This window comes from Coffea eugenioides, chromosome 11 (genome assembly GCF_003713205.1).
Source record: "Coffea eugenioides isolate CCC68of chromosome 11, Ceug_1.0, whole genome shotgun sequence".
Classification (NCBI taxonomy): Eukaryota; Viridiplantae; Streptophyta; class Magnoliopsida; order Gentianales; family Rubiaceae; genus Coffea; species Coffea eugenioides.
The window spans coordinates 48,280,447-48,298,311 of record NC_040045.1 but is presented as its reverse complement, the minus strand read 5'-3'; the positions used below and the strand labels follow the sequence as shown (position 1 = coordinate 48,298,311).

Here is a 17,865-nt window from a genome sequence, read left to right as displayed (position 1 = left end):
GGTTAACACCTTAAACATTAGGGATGAAAAGTGCATTTTTCCCTAATAAATGTGAAGAACATACTCAACTCATAAAATATTCTGATTTTAAGCCTTATTTGGGTTTAATTCAAACTCACTTATTACTCCTCAATTTTCTTAATATAATTACTATAATTATTAAGTTGTGAAATTAATTTAAAATTTGCAGGACTACAACATTAAAATTAGATATGAACGAGTAATAGTTCTTAAAAAGTACATAAATCAAAAAATTTTCAACAATATTTATATCTAGTTTGTTCAAAATACATGAAAAAATAGTAATAAAACATGTGATCATAAGTCAATACATCTTCAAAGGTTGGAATTTCTTCATAACCTTGTAATTAAAATCCAAACATGCTTGATGATTTGTATTTTTGGAGCAAAAAGAAATCAACCAATATTATACCAACATAAAAATTTACTCAACCAATCAGAAAAGTTAAGAGTTTCAGTTAAGCATTACCAATATTGACTCAAGAAAGTTAGTAGAGGAGTTTTCAGACGTGTTTTTATGTTTTGTAATTTATATATATTTAGTATTTAGTAATAATATATTTGAATATATAATTATATATAATATCAAAATATAAATATTATATATACATATATCATTATGTATAAGTAATTAAAGGATCGGGCCTATATCAAATTTGAATCTAATGACGTCCAAACTCAACTCATATTTAATTCGAACTAATTTTTTAAGTCCAAACTCAGACTGACTTACTGAAATATCGGCTCATCAAACTCATTCTCGGACCAAACGAGCCAAACTCAAGTTGGACCAAACGAGCCAAACTCAAGTTGGCCCACTGACTTACTGAAATATCGGCTCATCAAACTTTTTCTCGAATCAAACGAGCCAAACTCAAGTTGGCCCAGCCTCATTGACAGTCTTACATTTGAGCCTTATTTAGCAGCTAAATCACGTGAAATGTATTTAATTGAAATGGCGGATCAGAAAGAATACTAGATGGGATTATGTCGATTGTTCTATTTACATACGTTCGGACAAGCGGGAGCCCAAAATTGAGTGTGTTCCCAGGAGTCGGAATAATTTGTGATCACCAGAATGGTTCCCCGAGTACTCAAGCATCTTCTAGCCAGACTTAGTTTTCGCAAAACAAACTTCGGAGACATCAGACAAATAGACACCACAAGATTCTTGAATAAATTGTACTTCGGAAGCATGAAACAAAAGTTGAAGAAGCATTTGTTCAAACTATTCCATTACCGATCATTGAACATTTCTTCATCGTCATCACAAAAGATAAAACTTTGAAACATATCATAAATTTTTCTTAAACAAAACAACTGCGGCTAAATAGTTGTTCCATTTCAACTCTTCGAAGCTAGCTTTTCTTTTGCCTTTTGAATTTTCAGAACCTTTTTCACAATCTTTTGCTCTTCAACCAAGAAAGCACGGATAATCCTACAAGGAGAAGAGGGGTGAATCAGATTAGTTACTTGTACAACCATTCTGAAGAAATAGGAGTATATAATAACATGTCCATAACAGACCTCTCCCTGACAGCACTTCCAGACAATACACCACCATAAGCACGATTAACTGTCCTACGGTTCCTGGACAATCTGGACCTCTTGTATTCAGCAGGTCTTAAGTGAGGAATCTACAAGAGTACAGCGAAATAGATACAATTAACCAACCGCAGTCTGACATTATCAATGACATTGTTTCACAAGAGAAACATGAAAAATGCCCTAGATTCTTTGCATGATTACACTACCACCAGGAGCAACGCGGTAACATGAAACACACAAACAATGAATGTCAAAAGCTATCTAATACAGAGTAATCAAATATAACTGGATTTGCATCATACCATGGAGAGTCTTAGAATGTCAATTGCAGTAGTTCTTCACGGATTGTTCAGATAAAATGAAAGCTAGATTCCATGTCTTATTGAATCTTCAGTTGTAGGATAATAAGCTGAATAATATCCAATTTTTCACACGAAATCTCATACATTTTATACACTTCGAAAAATCGTTAAACTCAACAACTTAAGATCAAACTGATACAGCATGCATGATACCAGATTCATTTTAAGCTTTTATCACTCTTCCTAAATGCACGCATGTGAAAGTAAAAATGATTTAAATAACCCAATCAGTACAATGTCTAACAACAGTAAATACCACTTTAAAATACATTAGAACAATACCCAACACATCAAAAACTGAACCTAGAAATTAGATATGTCAATAAAGACAACAAATATATTTTCAGCAATAGGTCTTGACAAATATAATGCAGAAGTAATAAATGGATATAACTCAAATTTGCATCTGGAAATTACCATTTCAGCACAGGCTATTTAAATTTATGAAGGACTTAGTCTTGTATTGAGATTTATACATGTCTTGGTTTTGTCCAAACCAAACGAGGTTTACAAGTAGCACACTAGCTATAATTATCTTCAACTTCTTGAGGATGTTTTTAACTACAAGGCTCGTATTGATCTGCCTTAAGAGTGATTTGTGGTAAATAATCTTTCTGCAACTTAAGGAGTGATTTTAATTTTTTTTTTATGCAAAGTAACTCTATCACAACTGTGGCTCAACCAATTAAAGGTTCACAAAACAAATATATTAAGAGCTGGAGAAACATAAGGCCCAATCATAATTTAGTACCATTCAGGTTAACCATACTGATTCACAAATCCGCAACCCCCTTCAAAAAAAAAAAAGATATCTGTGCAATAAACCTTTCACTAGCTTGAAATAATCATCTCTCATAACATGAGATTATTTCCAACACTTCTTAGCCAGACGGTCAATGTCAAACCCCCAGCCCAACTAACAGAATCAGGTTTATAATTCAAACACGACCACAAAAGATAAGAGGTGTGCAAAGGCACATTATGGGACCAGAAGCATAACTGTGACCGACCACGTTTTAACCCGCGCAAACAGAAAAACATGGAAATCAAAGGAAGAAGGGAAGAGAATGGCGTACCCCTTGGATTCTTTTCCCAGTAACTGGACATTTAGGACCACTGGCTCTCTTCTTGGTGCTCTGATACACAAGCCTCCCCCCTAAATTCCCATTCATATACAACTCACATTAGCTGACACACTCCATTATTAACAAAATCAAGAAATTATAAGTTGCCACATATTGCAGTCAACAAAAACAAATAACTTCGGATCTAAATAACCCCAATCTACGTCAAAAGCTAAAGACAGTCCCCAATCTAGTACTCCAAATCAGTAGGGACCCAGGCAAAACCAAGCGTATCACTCTATCAGTATCACCAATTCTATACCTAAATCAGTAGGTTAACGGCTAACATACCAAAATTAAATTAAAAATAAAGACAACCGATAACCCAAAAAAAACGAACGAAATGCTATTAAGAATTGAAGCTAGGGTTTTGGAACAGGAAGAGACATGAGAGAACCAATACCAGGGGTTTTGACGACCCTGTGTTGGTTGGATTTAGTGGCATAACTATGCCGTTTTCGATACGTAAGCCTCTGCGCCATCTCCTTCAATCCACCAGCTCCACCTCTCTCTGTCTTCCTCTCTCGGAGTGTAAGTAGAACAATGAATGAGAAAACGAAAAGAAATTGAGGAAATGCAAGATATGGTATTTATATGGACTTTCTCCCACAGCAAAACCCTACATCCAACGGCTGTACGGAAGCCACGCTCTCAATGACTCACTAATTCGGGGCTAATTCACTTTACGCCCCTATAAACTCATATATTCAACAATTTAGACCTTCTATTCTGAGTATTTTAAATGAACCCAAACCCAACTCCAGGATTGGAGGCCTTGCAGTTGCGGTTGCACTTGCAATTACCGAGGGAGGTTTTTGGTTCCTCAATTTGGGTCATGTGCAATTGATCTTGCATTTCTTTGTATAAAAATTTTTTAGGTTTTCGTAAGAATATTGAGTGTGTTTAGATAATAGAATATTTGAGATTATTTTTTATAAAAAATATTATAGCACTTTTTTGATGTGATGCATGTGAAATAAAAAGAAATTGAGGAAATGCAAGATATGGTATTTATATGGACTTTCTCCCACAGCAAAACCCTACATCCAACGGCTGTACGGAAGCCACGCTCTCAATGACTCACTAATTCGGGGCTAATTCACTTTACGCCCCTATAAACTCATATATTCAACAATTTAGACCTTCTATTCTGAGTATTTTAAATGAACCCAAACCCAACTCCAGGATTGGAGGCCTTGCAGTTGCGGTTGCACTTGCAATTACCGAGGGAGGTTTTTGGTTCCTCAATTTGGGTCATGTGCAATTGATCTTGCATTTCTTTGTATAAAAATTTTTTAGGTTTTCGTAAGAATATTGAGTGTGTTTAGATAATAGAATATTTGAGATTATTTTTTATAAAAAATATTATAGCACTTTTTTGATGTGATGCATGTGAAATAAAAAGAAATTGAGGAAATGCAAGATATGGTATTTATATGGACTTTCTCCCACAGCAAAACCCTACATCCAACGGCTGTACGGAAGCCACGCTCTCAATGACTCACTAATTCGGGGCTAATTCACTTTACGCCCCTATAAACTCATATATTCAACAATTTAGACCTTCTATTCTGAGTATTTTAAATGAACCCAAACCCAACTCCAGGATTGGAGGCCTTGCAGTTGCGGTTGCACTTGCAATTACCGAGGGAGGTTTTTGGTTCCTCAATTTGGGTCATGTGCAATTGATCTTGCATTTCTTTGTATAAAAATTTTTTAGGTTTTCGTAAGAATATTGAGTGTGTTTAGATAATAGAATATTTGAGATTATTTTTTATAAAAAATATTATAGCACTTTTTTGATGTGATGCATGTGAAATAAAAAGATGATTGAAAAATGTGTTAATAATACAAGCAAATAAATTTTTTCTAATAAACCACTGTTCTTTTTTTTTACATTTTCAATTACCAATTTTCCTCACATACATGATACATCACATATTACAAAAAAAATAAAGTGCTATAGTAATTTTTCTCTAAAAACTCTCCAAAAAGTACAATCCAAATTGGCTCTTAAATTTTGAAAACAATATATTTGAATTTCACAGTTGACAGTTTAGATTAGAGTCACATTCGTTTAAACCTATTTAAATTGTAAAATTGTTTTTAATAAGGAGAAATTATACCAATTGTCTAATGTGAAAATTTTGTCCTTCATAGTCAAAATAAGCGATGTTAGTCTCTAACAAATAAACAATTATCAGTTTTGATCCCTACTCGTCGTTCTAGTCGAATTTTAGCAAGAATATGTCACGGACATATTACGTGGTCAATTTCTAAAGAGAATTCCTCTTTCCTCCCTCCCAACTCTTTCTGCCACTAACAAATGTCACGAAATTTGTGTTTCCAATTGCCTGGATTGAAGAGATCAAAAGGAAATACAAAGAACTAGCATTTGCTAGCCAACCCAAATTTCCAGGTAGACATCTCGATTTAGTCGGTAACGGTGTTAAGACCGAGCAAGCTAGGTTGAATTTTCGACTCTTGATTTTATTGGGAAAAAATGAATTAAACCAAATTTGTTAACATTATTGGTTTTTCTTCCCGGCTTTTAGTCGTCCTAAAGATGTCTAGCTAAAGAAGGGTACGGTCTCAATATTTGTGTTGTTCAAAAAAAAAATTTATATATATATATTTGGAGGGAGGTGGGGATCGGGGATGGAGTTTCAGGTAACATTTATGATGTCGAATTTTACAACATTGCCTTATATAAATATTATGCACAATGTAGCTAACTAGCATGTGGATTCGAATGATTTGTTGACACAAAAGCACTTAAAATCATATAAAATTCTTTTTGACATGATTAAATTTTGTATGCACTGATGATGATTTATGCACCATGATAGTTGAATGTACTACAAATATGTAAATTTTCAATTTTCAATTCAAATTTGAATTAAAGTCAAGCATTCATACCTGAAGTATATAAAAAAAATTAAGTATTTTTGTTTTGTTCTTTTTTGAATTTACATAATTCGAATTCAACAGTTGTGTGGTATAATTTGTGCAAACCCCATCAACGCATGGACCCTCCACTTTTGAGAGCGATGCGTTCTTTTTGGTGGATAGATAGTAAACGATCCTTTATCTACGGGTTGCTACGCATGCAAAGACCCAAGAAACTTTTTGCCCAGCCATTTGTATGCAGAAGGGCATCCATTTCATGGAGCCGGCTGCTGGGTCAATTGCCTTTTTGGGCCTTATTTATCGTCTGGGTCAATTCGCTTTGACTTTTTTTCTTTTGTTTTTTTTTTTTTTAACAGAAACGGTAGATAATTGCCTTTGACTGAATCAGATTCTTTTTTTTTTTTTTGAATTAGACTGAATCAGATTCTTAAAAAGATAATTGACAAGAGAGAATTACCTTCAAGATAAGTGTGATTGACATGAATGAGGATCGGGACGGTTTCAGATTGCAAGGGTCTAGGAAGCTTACGGGCTAAGATTTGACCCAAAAAAATAAAAGCATCAATTTTAACACTATGTCAATGTGTGAGGTTGATCAAAAAGCTGTATACATTAAAAAAAAAAAAAAAAAAAAGAAGAAGAACTAGCATTCAATTGAATTAAACATATTGAAGTGTGTTCAAATCATAGATTCGCCCGATCAGAAGACCCTCCCTGTTTGAATTGCTATTTTTAGGATTTTTTATGAAATAATGTACTGTAGCGATATGATGTGTGTAAGATAAAAAATATATATATATGTTCATGAAAAAAATAAAAAAAAATTTCGTTAGTGAAAAATCACGATACAAACAAGGCCATGATCGGGGAAGAAAAAGAAGGGGTGAGGTTGGCGTGGTGTGTCCCCCCGCCACTGGGGGCTGGGTTGGTGAGTTTGGAAACGAAAACGGTTTTCTACAATTTTGCCTACCGTTCGAGTCCCCTCCTGATTGACACATTTTCTCGCGCAAGCTTCTAGATGAGGAAGATATTCTGTGCATGAAGCTTTGCCGATGTAATTGTGTCGTTGACTAGGTCTGCAGCATAACCCCGCAAGGAAGAATCCCATGGGCATTGGTTGGATGTGAATGAAGAAGAATCAGCGGTACTAGGTTGACTTGAGAAATCAACTTTCACAACTTGCCAGAAAACTTTTTCTGAAGGAACTTGCCAGAAAACTTTAAACCCGAGTCAAAATAGTAATGATTCCAGGCTTGCCAATACTAACAATGTGTTAGCCTGCCTGCTAACCATGACAATGACAATGAAATGATACTTGGTACCTCCTATTGAGTAAGTTTCGAGCAAAACCACACGTATTGATTTCTGAAAATTGCACACTTTCGATATCGAAATACTACCTTCTTGACATAAGGTTTGTTAGAACTATATGAACACCTACCTGTTTTAAGAATCATGTATGAAATTGCTGAAGGAGTACTCATTGTGTGCTCGTCGTTCTGTAAAGAAGCGTTCAAATCACATCTATAACACTCCACGGTATCATCAAAGTTAAGGAAGATAAATGGCAACTTACACGAAATTAACCGATATTGAGTCGATAGTTTCAAATTGTACAAATTAATAGTCTATCCGTACTTTCAAAGCTGGAATTTTTTTCTGAAATTGTTCGAGTATCAGTTCTTGACACTCTTTTTTTTTTTTTTAGCTGAAAGGGGGGGGGGTGTTATTTTGCGAATTTGTTGCGTAATTTGCATCCACCAGTAGAGTTGGCCATCTGTGCAACCCATGTGTGGTTATAAAGCCCCACGTAAATTTTCTGAGAGTGTCTCTCCTCTACATCAAACATAATAAAGCAGCAATTATTATCAGCAAGGGAACAGCAGAAATGAGGGTTCTACCTGTATTTTCCTACTCTCAATACTAATCCTGCTTAATTTACTGTGACACCATACTAGTTGCTCAGTTGTTAGTCTTGACATATTTAGGACTCTAGCTACTAACTTCAAATCTACTTGAGAGAAAAAGTAAAGAACATGATCTGATTCATCTTCTCTGCTCTTGCGAAGTCTCCTCAAAATGCAATTTCCACCTCTCACCACGTCTTTAAGCTTCCTCTCCTTCTGCATCCCCAAGGGGGGGCCAAAAAAAAAAAAGAAGAACCACTTTACTATCGCAACCTCATGGATCAATTCATGAAAACATCCGCTAAGCCACTAATACTCAATTCAGAATCCAAACCATCTTCTCCAGAAATTACGATTTCAATCCATGAAGCTGCACTCATGCAATTGAAGTATAGTTAAGAATGAATACTTATTATTAAAGGCAGAAAGAACCTTTTGAAGGATGTTCTTGATCTCCATCAGAAGCTCCAAGTCGCCAGGATTTTGAAGCGCTGGAGGTGCTCCTTTATGACCTTTAGACATTGCGCTGTTGCAATGTTTATCAGCTCGAACAAATCGCCAAAAAATTCTTATTGATTCCTCGATGATTTCTACCATCATGTCACTCGTGATGACATATTCGGCTCTCTCTCCTCGTCTTCCCTTCCTTAAGTTGTCTTCTGCAGTATCAGAATACATGACATGCATGTTGAGTGTGATGCGATTACCCAAATTTTCTCGAAACGACAAGTAACAATGAAACAAATACAACAGAGTTCACTGGCCATTGCAATCAGCTATAGCGATTCTATAGATACCTCTGATTACCGGAACTTGAAGAAGGTTTCGAAGTAAGCACCGACGTTTGACATAACATTGAACTCTTGGCCCCTGGAAATGCTCGTCTTCTACGAATCTTTGCAAGAGCACTTGAAACTGCTGAAATTCTCCGGCAACTTCATTATACCGATGAATCCCACGTGGATCAGAATCCCAGAGATCTAAGGCCTTCCCATATTGCCAATGTAGGAATTCCCACGAAAGGCACATCTGTCCAACATAGACCACTTCCAGATCACTCTGCAATTCCTTCACAAACTTTATCATTGGCTCATTCTCACTGCTTTTATGTTTGAGTTGCCAAAAATTTTGTGAAAGAAGGGATTTGAGTATTGGACCTGAAGTTTTCGGACTTGAGATTGGTTCAAGCGGATCTTTCAGCTGGAGAAAACCTGTAAATCCAATCCACTGTATTAGTTAGTTGGTTTTTTTTTTTTGGGGTAATGTGTAGAAAGGGGAAAAGAACAAAATCATAGATGCTCTGCTCTTCAGTATTATTTTAGTTCTAAGATTTCATTAGCTAAAAATTATTTATGAATATTAATTACTACATGGATTTTCAATGCTTTACTTACTTTTTATTTGGACAACAACCCTCACCACCGAATGACTAGGAAAATGGGAACATGATATGTCTCTTGCTGCTAAAAAGTAATAAGACTTTAGATTCAGGGTCCTATTGTCGAGGGAGGAAAGGCTTAGACGAAGGCAAATGATATGGTTTGGTTTGGTTCAAGGGACGATGACAACTTGGGTATTGCGTTGAGCCACTTCAGTGGTGGTCGATTACTTAAAGAGCTAGAAAACAAATGTGTGGTTGGAACAAATCAGTTTCTTTTTAAAAAATAACAGAGTAAATTATAGTAACTGCGTCTGCATGCATGCTTCTCACTCAGTCGAATGAATACATCGTCAAAATGGGATGCCTAAAATTTCAATTCAAAAGGCAAATACCAGTTTCTAACTTAAAAAGTGAGGGACAAAAATGGGTTAGCTCTCCATGCATTACTCAATTCAATTGTCTATTGCTTCTTGAACCAAACATCCGCAGCCCAACCAGAAAAGAGGCCGTCACCATCTTATGAGGTGACTTGAAAACATGGGAATTCCTTGGCAAAAGGAGGTTTCAGACTACGCCTATGGCAAAAGGAAATCACTTTACTTCACAAGGCACGGATTGTCAATTGAACTAGTAGTCAGTATACGTTTCTTCTACAAGTTAAGCCTTTTTACACCTAAAAAGAAAAGCTGGTTCTGTCATCTCACTAATATGCTTTGCAACTGAGCAAGACCCATCAGTTTTGCGTTTATAGGGACCCCAACTAACCTGATTTTGTGGGTCATGGTCGGAATTATGAGAAAGATAGCCGGTGGGTAACGTTATTCATGAAAATGAATTAGCACTAATTGGCACTCTATATAACACCAGCTGTGACTTATGATGCTAATTGGCTGTTGGGCAATAATCACAAAGGACCTACGAAAAGCAAGAGGAATAAAAATGCAATTATGGCCATGATGAATTGTTATAAAATCCAGTAATCTAAGAAACTCTAAAAGAGAATAGGGTTTTTTTTTTCTAAAAAAAAAAAAAAAACCCCAACTAACCTGATTTTGTGGGTCATGGTCGGAATTATGAGAAAGATAGCCGGTGGGTAACGTTATTCATGAAAATGAATTAGCACTAATTGGCACTCTATATAACACCAGCTGTGACTTATGATGCTAATTGGCTGTTGGGCAATAATCACAAAGGACCTACGAAAAGCAAGAGGAATAAAAATGCAATTATGGCCATGATGAATTGTTATAAAATCCAGTAATCTAAGAAACTCCTTAGGGTTTTTTTTTTATAAAAAAAAAAAAAAAAAGCTCTAAAATAGAAGAAAAGATGTCGCAGAATTTGACTGACCTATTGCATACATCTTCTGGTAATTGAAGATATCAAATTTCCGCATCCTCTCCCTGTAACTCTTGTAGAACTTGTGGAGCTCGCCCATGCAATCTTCACGCTGGAACTTCTCGTCAATTTTCCAGGGCTTCAAGTCTTCCGTAATTTTGGGAAACTCAGAATCCTCTAGAATAGTGGGCAGACCAGTCGCCCTGACCTTTCTAAGCTCCATCTTCAACTGCTCAATCAAATCTTGATGTTCCCACAATGTCTCCAACTTGTTTGGATCCTCAAAGTCACACGTATCCTTGGACGTCGCCTTTTCAGAGTCATAAGAACCATTCAATGGCTTATCATCTTGGTCGGCCTCGGCCCCCATTGAATCTTCACGAAAATCATCCTCGGATAAAAATCGCGACGCCACTGCATCTGGATTACGTTCCAGATCCTGTTCAAGTAATTCTCCCTCTAGCTTCGAAAGTTCGCCCAATATGTCACTATCTTCTTCACCAAAATCGTCGGATTCCCCATCTTTGTCCCCAAAGTCTGCCGTTTCACCGCGTGTGGTTTTGACTTTCTCGCCATTGACATCCATCGAGGCTTCGAGATCAACAACACTGCTGTATTCTTGTCCAAAATCTTCGTCGGACAGAAAGCCATCGTTGTACGAGTCACTCGTGACTGAAACTTGATCGGGCTCAGAATTGATCGACTCTGAATGGCCATCACTTACGATCACGCAGTCTCTCTCAGTGTAATCAAAACGAATCTCATTGCGAAAATCATAATCGCCGGTCTCCTGTGGTATACAACTGGTGGCCTCATTTTCCTCAGATTTTTCTTCATCACGCGGACCATCGTCAACTGGCTTCTTCTTTGATTGCACTTCAAAAGTTTCTGCAGCTTCCACGGTGAAATGCTTATGTGAAGCAGCATCAATTTCTTCGACGTTAAAGCTCTCGGAGGACATGAAAAAATCGGACTTACTAGAACTCGTAGATGAGACCTGGTCAGAGTTGAAAAGTTCAGCGCTTTCTTTCTTACTGTTACTGATGTATTCTTCAAAAGTAGGGAATCTGAAAGTGAAAGAGGTGTCAAAATTTTCTCCCTCACAATCAGCCTCGGATTCCGTGAACCCAACCTCGTCCGTTTTTGCTTTCTTCTCCGGCTCGAAATGTGATCCAGTCTCTAGCTCCTTAAATCCAACATCGTTCAACTCCGGCTCCGGGTCTGTTTGGGGCTCTAATGTAGGCTCTGACGGCACATGTTTGAAATCCTTCTGGTCGATAATCTCGGCTGAATTCATCTCAAATTTTTGCCTCAAAGGGCTGCCATTGCCATGCAACCTGTAATGGTATCCAATACGAAATCACGTTAATCGATGAAAAAACTATGCGATAAACAAGCAAGGGGACTAAAGATCTAGTATTCCAATACCTGAAGAGAAAAGGGCTGATGAAGCTGAACAGAGGAAGCAGAAGTCTGGACACAGAGAATAGAGAGGATCCCACTAGGAGAACGAGTTTTTTGTACAGGAATTGGGTGAAAGCACCCATGATCACTGTTCGAAAGAGGACCGCGATTAAAGGATGTAAACGCCAGGCCAGTCACCATGGGCTTTAAATCAATCAGTAAATTCAGTTGGAAGCAAAGAAACCGGGGGAAACAGAGCAGGAGTAGTTCATGGAACTCATGGCTCCTTTGAATAATTCAAGAGCGGACACGGACTTGATACCTATAAACAAGAACCAGAAACCCCGTATCCCCAAAAAACTTCAACCATTCCCATCAAAATCTGAGTCAGGAGACATTGAAATCCGACCTAATTGGAGAAGTTTCAGGGCTGGTGAGATTTGAAAGCAAATATTCAGGGGGGAAGAAAGTTACCCATCAGCGACCAGGCCTAGGCGAAAAGATAAATAAATAATAAAAAAAAAAAGAACACCCGCCGAGGGAGGGAGGTTTGGTTGCTTTGTTAGTGAGTCGTGTGACACCTTCACCAGAGAAACTGCTACAATTATGAACGGATGATATTAGCAGCAGGGGATATCATTTATTTATGATGCTCTCAGTCTCACCAGGAGAATTGAAGGGAATAGAAGATTCTGTTCTATTCTCTGTAGTTAATAGCTATCGGGGAGCGGGGGCAATGATAAATCTGAGAAAGATGAGAAAAATGAAAAAGGTGGGTCCATTAGAAAGTTTACGCCTTTACACTTTCTTCCGGAGGGGCAGGACCCCGGGGAGGCGGGGGGGGGGGGGCGATTGGTAAATTAAAATGTTGATATTTTACGTCAATCTGACATAATTGGTTTTTGAGATTTGTGGTGGGCACCAAGGGCTGGACCGCTTGCCTGGTTTCATTGCATTGATTATTGCACTTACCACTACGTCCTTTTCCAAGATTATAGTACCGGCAGATGGACCAGTCACTTCCACATTCCTTTTCCAGTTATCACTTAGTTGACTTTCCATTTTTTTTTTAAAAAAAAAAAAAGCCACATCCACAGTATCAAAAATGTGAACGTTCAATTCGTTTTTTTTTTTTAAAAAAAAAAAGGTTGGAGCTCGCGTTTAATTTTTGTGCATTCCTTTTTTTTAAAATTCCTGAGAACAAGACAAAGTTCAGATATCTCTCCTGTCAGCAAATGCAATACAAATAGTAGACCACTTGATTTGCCCAACCACCCTTGACTTCGTTCCGAAATCCCAAATCTGTGTGTTTTTGAGTTTTGAACAAAAGAATCCGGAAGATGTAAATTTGAGTTTGTACGTATTATCTACATACGGTGTGTAATTAGTTAAGACTGGGATAATTTTCGTGAATAAAATGGGTCAAATAGGAGTGTCGAAGCAAGTTTTTAGTCTTGGAAAACAAAATCGCGTGCCCAAAACGAAAAGAAGAAACTCTCTGCAGTTTTAGGCATTCACTTTACTTAACCTCATTAGTGTCCATATCTATATAATATAGTAATACTTAGAGATGGCAATTTGTCCCAAACCCCAATGGGTTACCCATGCCCATTGAGACTTTGGGCGGATGGGTATTGAAATTTGATATTGGGTTTAAAATGGGACAAATCCCAATTGTACCCATTATTTGATGGGAAATTTTGGAAAATGCTTGGGTACCCATTGGGCTCAAATAGCAAGGGCTCCGTTTGGATTAACTATTTTTGGGGGGTATTTTTGAAATATTTTATTATAGTAGTGTATATGAAAAATTTTTACTATAAAATTTTTTTGAAATATTTGATATACTAATATGGATGGGATGTTTTTTGAGTTATTGTATATTACTGTAACATTATATTTGAAAAACTTATTTTTTGAAAAAATAGCCAATCCAAACGGAGTCTTAGATTCAAAAATTATCTTTAACAATTTTTATAGTCATGATTGTGTATCTATCTTTTTCTTTATTTGTTAATCCAATTTTTTGTGATAATCCTGAGTATAAAGCACTTGTATGTTTATTTAATAAAACTAAAAGAAATTTAATAAATAAAAAATATTAAAATTATATAAAAAAATAAAAAATAAATTAAAGGAAACAAATATGTAGAAAATAGATTTGGGTATTGGGTGGGATCAATCTAAACCGATCCCAAAGTGATCTCGCCCAAGTTAGTCCCAAAACATATATGGGTAAGGTTGGACCCAAACCCATATGACTCGGTTCCATCTTAAACCCAAGCAAATCCCACCCATCCCGCCCATTTTGCCACCTCTAGTAGTACTTATTGGAGGGAGAGTTTTTTTTTTTTTTTTTAATCTATCAGAAGCCTCCAAAATTCCATTCTCTTTTTTCTACAATTTTATGTTTATTTTAATTCAAATATATTATTAAGTAACCCTTATTCCTTTTGGGGCATTCAAATTTAAGTGACTCCACTAACTTCAACAACCAAAATCCAAATAATTGAAAATAACCGGCCACCACGCAAATCACATTTGCAAAATTTTAAGAGTCCGTTTGAATTACAGTTCCCACAATCGTTTAATAACTAAATAATAACACAAACTCAAAATCATTCTCAAAAACTAACAATCCCTATCCAATTTTATTCCCATTTATTACCCACCCAAGCAAAACAAAGCGAGGAAAAAACACAAGTGAGTTTGTTTGGATAAGAGTTTATTTGGATGATTTATTTGAGATATTTACTGTAGCACTTTTGTGATGTGATGTATGTGAGATAAAAAGGTGGTTGGGAAGATAAAAAGGTGATTGGGATTTGTGAGGCCAAATTTTTTTTTCCAAATTTCCTTTGTCCAAACAAACTCACTATCTGTATCAGCATGGAGGAACCCCAGCTACAAGCATTTCAACTACAAGAAAATAAATGGAGATTCAACTTTCGAGAGGAAAAGAAAAAAATTTAGCAAATCTCCTTATGAATTTTGGGTGAATTTTTTGGCAATTAAAAAAAATTTTTTTTTTTTTGTGATTGCATGTTAGTGACTAATAGTAGTATCATCCCATATTTAGTTCAACCAAGATCTAAATGGGAAAACGACGAGAGTTTGGTCCAAGGTATAAAGTACTTGGAAATTAACTGTTGCGGCCAGAGCGGTCGTACTGTAGCATGAGAAATTGGGTTGATTAGTAACATTGTGCCTCTGGACTTGTCACACAAATTACGGGGACATAAGCACGAGCACAACTTCAGTTGAGTCTCGATCAGTTGATTAAAAATACAATACAAAGGGAAGACAGAAGATGGAAATAGCTCCATCAGTTTTCATTTCCTATTAGCAATGTGTGGTCCAATAATTTCTTTAAGTGGATTAGATAGAATATGTCTGCCAACCCGTCTAACTTTAATATTGCGTTTTCACTTAAATGGATTATACTCAATCCGTTCAACTTTAGATTGGGTTAATTTTGGGTTGGATCATATTAAGTTATCTCAAACCCATGACCCAATATATTAATTAATACATTTTAATACATAAACTTTTTCACATACATTTTAACATACAAAAAAGATTTTTTTCACACATATAAACACATTTTCACATACATAAATGTATTTTCACACACACACTCACTTCTTAAGGTCCTTGAAAACACATCATAAATAGAATACTATTTTATATTGCTTGTATTGTGAATTTTAGATAATAAATTGTACATTTAAATAGATTAGCTAAAAAAAATGTTTACTTTGTACTTTTTAATACTGCTAATTGATTGAAACTTATTTTTGTCACAACTTATTAACACTTTTACTATTCATATTGCTTTATTGTAAATTGTAATATTCTATGTATTTAAATTATTGAATGATAGATTATATTATACTTTAAAATGTAAGAAAGAAACATATAATTTGTTGTATACTAATATTGAAATTATAGAAATAAGTTTGTACTTTAGTATTTATATTCTCAAAAATTTTATGATTCATGACTCTAGAAATTTTGCAAACTGTTGTGAAAGTTCCATGCATCAGAACTCCATTACGAGGATAATATGCAAATTGCTTTCTTCCATTAAATGACTGGAGACATTACTGCATTTTGGTTCTTGGACTCGCTAATTAAGAGGAAAATTAATTGTCTTACTGATTGTGAGCTTCTCATGAAGTTGAAGATTAGAGGTATTTGCTTTAGACAAAATGAAATCGTTGGACTAACCATGCCCAAGTTGCTATAATTAATCAAAACAAAATAGAACATGCAAATCAACTATATTGATTCGAAGTTAATATCATGATCTATATACATGTAATATATATTAGAATGTATTTTTTTTTTATTGATTTGATACAGTTAGATAATTTATCACCTGATTAATTAGAACATACAGGATTATACTTGATGCTATGGTCATATTAATCTTTTAGAATTACCACAGGTTTGATATAAAGTAGAAAATATTATATGTTTGTAAAAAGTACTGGTATTACTCCCCAAAAATTTATTAAGGAAAATCCCAAACTTTTTAAGAAATAAATGAGAGGAGAATTCATGAACTATTCTGACATTTTTACCACATCGGGATCGCATTATTTTGAATTAGCGAAAAATTAGGCTGATACAAAGTAAGCTTTTGTTTGTAAATTTGAAGAATCCGAAATTATATAATGCTAAAATGTTAAAAAAGAAATTTGTACAATATTATATGTACACGAAATATTAACAAACAAAAGCAATCACGAAATATTAAAAATAATGCAATTAGAATAAATTTAAAACTCTATTTTACGTACACGAAATATTAACAAACAAAAGCAAGTAGCAACTTGAGAACAACTAAAAAAAAAAGAAAAAAAAAAGGGAGGAAAACAACATAGTCTTAAAAGACATAATAAATTATTATAGAAGTTGAGCAAGTTTAACTATTATTATAAAAGTAAAATAAGCATGAATTTTTATTTCAAGTTTTTTTTCTTTTAAATAAAAATTTAAAAAATTGATTGAAAATATATATGAGAATTTTGAATACAAATTAATCAATGAATTATTAACACATGTATAAATGCAAATAGTTAGGCATATGTGTATTGAATCTTGTATTTATTATTTTGAATTACTTTTAAATAAGTTGGGTATTGGGTACTCAAATAAAAAACCCAACTTGCGCCAATGAATAAGTTGGGTTGTTCTTACCCAACCTAACAAAATCCATAATCCAATTAACCCAACCCATCCTTTAAAATTAATGGACGTGTTGAACGGGTTGTTGAGTTTTGGACTTTTTTGCCAGCTCTAAGATAGATGATCAGTTGGTAGGCACAAGGCAGGCAGTTTATGTGAGGGAAAAAAAAACCCAGAAACTGATAATTCCCACATCATATGTGATTGTCGACCCACATTTGCGCGTTTCCTATAATATCGTGTTCTTTTTTTCGGCTAAAGACGTGTTACGGTAATACCAGCAGACTAAAGGAGAAGCTACGCTACTATTTCCCAAAAAAAAAAACAAAAAGAAGAAAAGATTACAGCAGCAGACACGCATCACGCGAAGTCAAGAACAAAAACAAAACGATAATAAATTGACGAAGAACTTGCCGCCTAGTATTGGTAGCTTAAAGGGGTGGGAAAGTTAAAAGTTAAAACCGACAGCGTTGAGACTAAAAAAAGACGGCAAATCTTGTGCTACTGGTCTACTACTACTGACAAAATAAACGAGAAATCAGAATTACTGGTACTGGTGGGAGTATCTAATAAGCCGACGCCGACCTCCTTGTAAGCAAACTCCTCGACGGCAACAGTTTAGTTTACTATACAGAAGGCTTTCATTGCATGTCCTCCTTTATGAACTAGTCATCGTA

General features: G+C 35.4%; 2 protein-coding genes across 3 annotated transcripts; both read right to left on the bottom strand.

Moving 5' to 3' along the window:
• Nucleotides 1-1,166: 1,166 nt before the first annotated feature.
• LOC113754295 (60S ribosomal protein L34-like) lies at nt 1,167-3,621 on the bottom strand. Its single transcript, XM_027298675.1, has 4 exons — nt 3,459-3,621; nt 3,008-3,087; nt 1,549-1,658; nt 1,167-1,459 (listed from the first exon to the last, which is right to left on the bottom strand). Exons 1-4 carry the CDS (start codon nt 3,535-3,537, stop codon nt 1,366-1,368), a joined length of 363 nt encoding a protein of 120 aa, XP_027154476.1. The 5' UTR covers nt 3,538-3,621; the 3' UTR covers nt 1,167-1,365.
• A 4,117-nt stretch (nt 3,622-7,738) lies between these two features.
• LOC113751407 lies at nt 7,739-12,473 on the bottom strand. Of its 2 annotated transcripts, XM_027295417.1 has the most exons (5): nt 12,020-12,473; nt 10,604-11,928; nt 8,670-9,083; nt 8,305-8,531; nt 7,739-8,088 (listed from the first exon to the last, which is right to left on the bottom strand). In XM_027295417.1, the coding sequence occupies exons 1-5, from the start codon at nt 12,136-12,138 to the stop codon at nt 7,834-7,836; spliced, it is 2,340 nt and encodes a 779-aa protein (XP_027151218.1). In that variant the 5' UTR covers nt 12,139-12,473; the 3' UTR covers nt 7,739-7,833. The 2 variants fall into 2 exon arrangements, with proteins under 2 accessions (XP_027151218.1, XP_027151219.1); XM_027295418.1 differs by lacking the exons at nt 7,739-8,088; nt 8,305-8,531 and having other exon boundaries at nt 8,754-8,901; nt 9,030-9,083.
• Nucleotides 12,474-17,865: the final 5,392 nt, after the last annotated feature.

What these genes read in the sequence shown, in the direction of transcription:
- LOC113751407 (XM_027295417.1), bottom strand. Translation starts at nt 12,138, where the DNA reads ATGGGTGCTTTCACCCAATTCCTGTACAAAAAACTCGTTCTCCTAGTG. An exon ending in CCAGAAGATGTATGCAATAG is followed by an intron (nt 9,084 to 10,603) that starts GTCAGTCAAATT and finishes TTGGATTTACAG; the next exon opens with GTTTTCTCCAGCTGAAAGAT. An exon ending in TCAAGAACATCCTTCAAAAG is followed by an intron (nt 8,089 to 8,304) that starts GTTCTTTCTGCC and finishes TTGGGGATGCAG; the next exon opens with AAGGAGAGGAAGCTTAAAGA.
- LOC113754295 (XM_027298675.1), bottom strand. Translation starts at nt 3,537, where the DNA reads ATGGCGCAGAGGCTTACGTATCGAAAACGGCATAGTTATGCCACTAAA. An exon ending in CAGGGTCGTCAAAACCCCTG is followed by an intron (nt 3,088 to 3,458) that starts GTATTGGTTCTC and finishes ATGGGAATTTAG; the next exon opens with GGGGGAGGCTTGTGTATCAG. An exon ending in CTGGGAAAAGAATCCAAGGG is followed by an intron (nt 1,659 to 3,007) that starts GTACGCCATTCT and finishes GTACTCTTGTAG; the next exon opens with ATTCCTCACTTAAGACCTGC.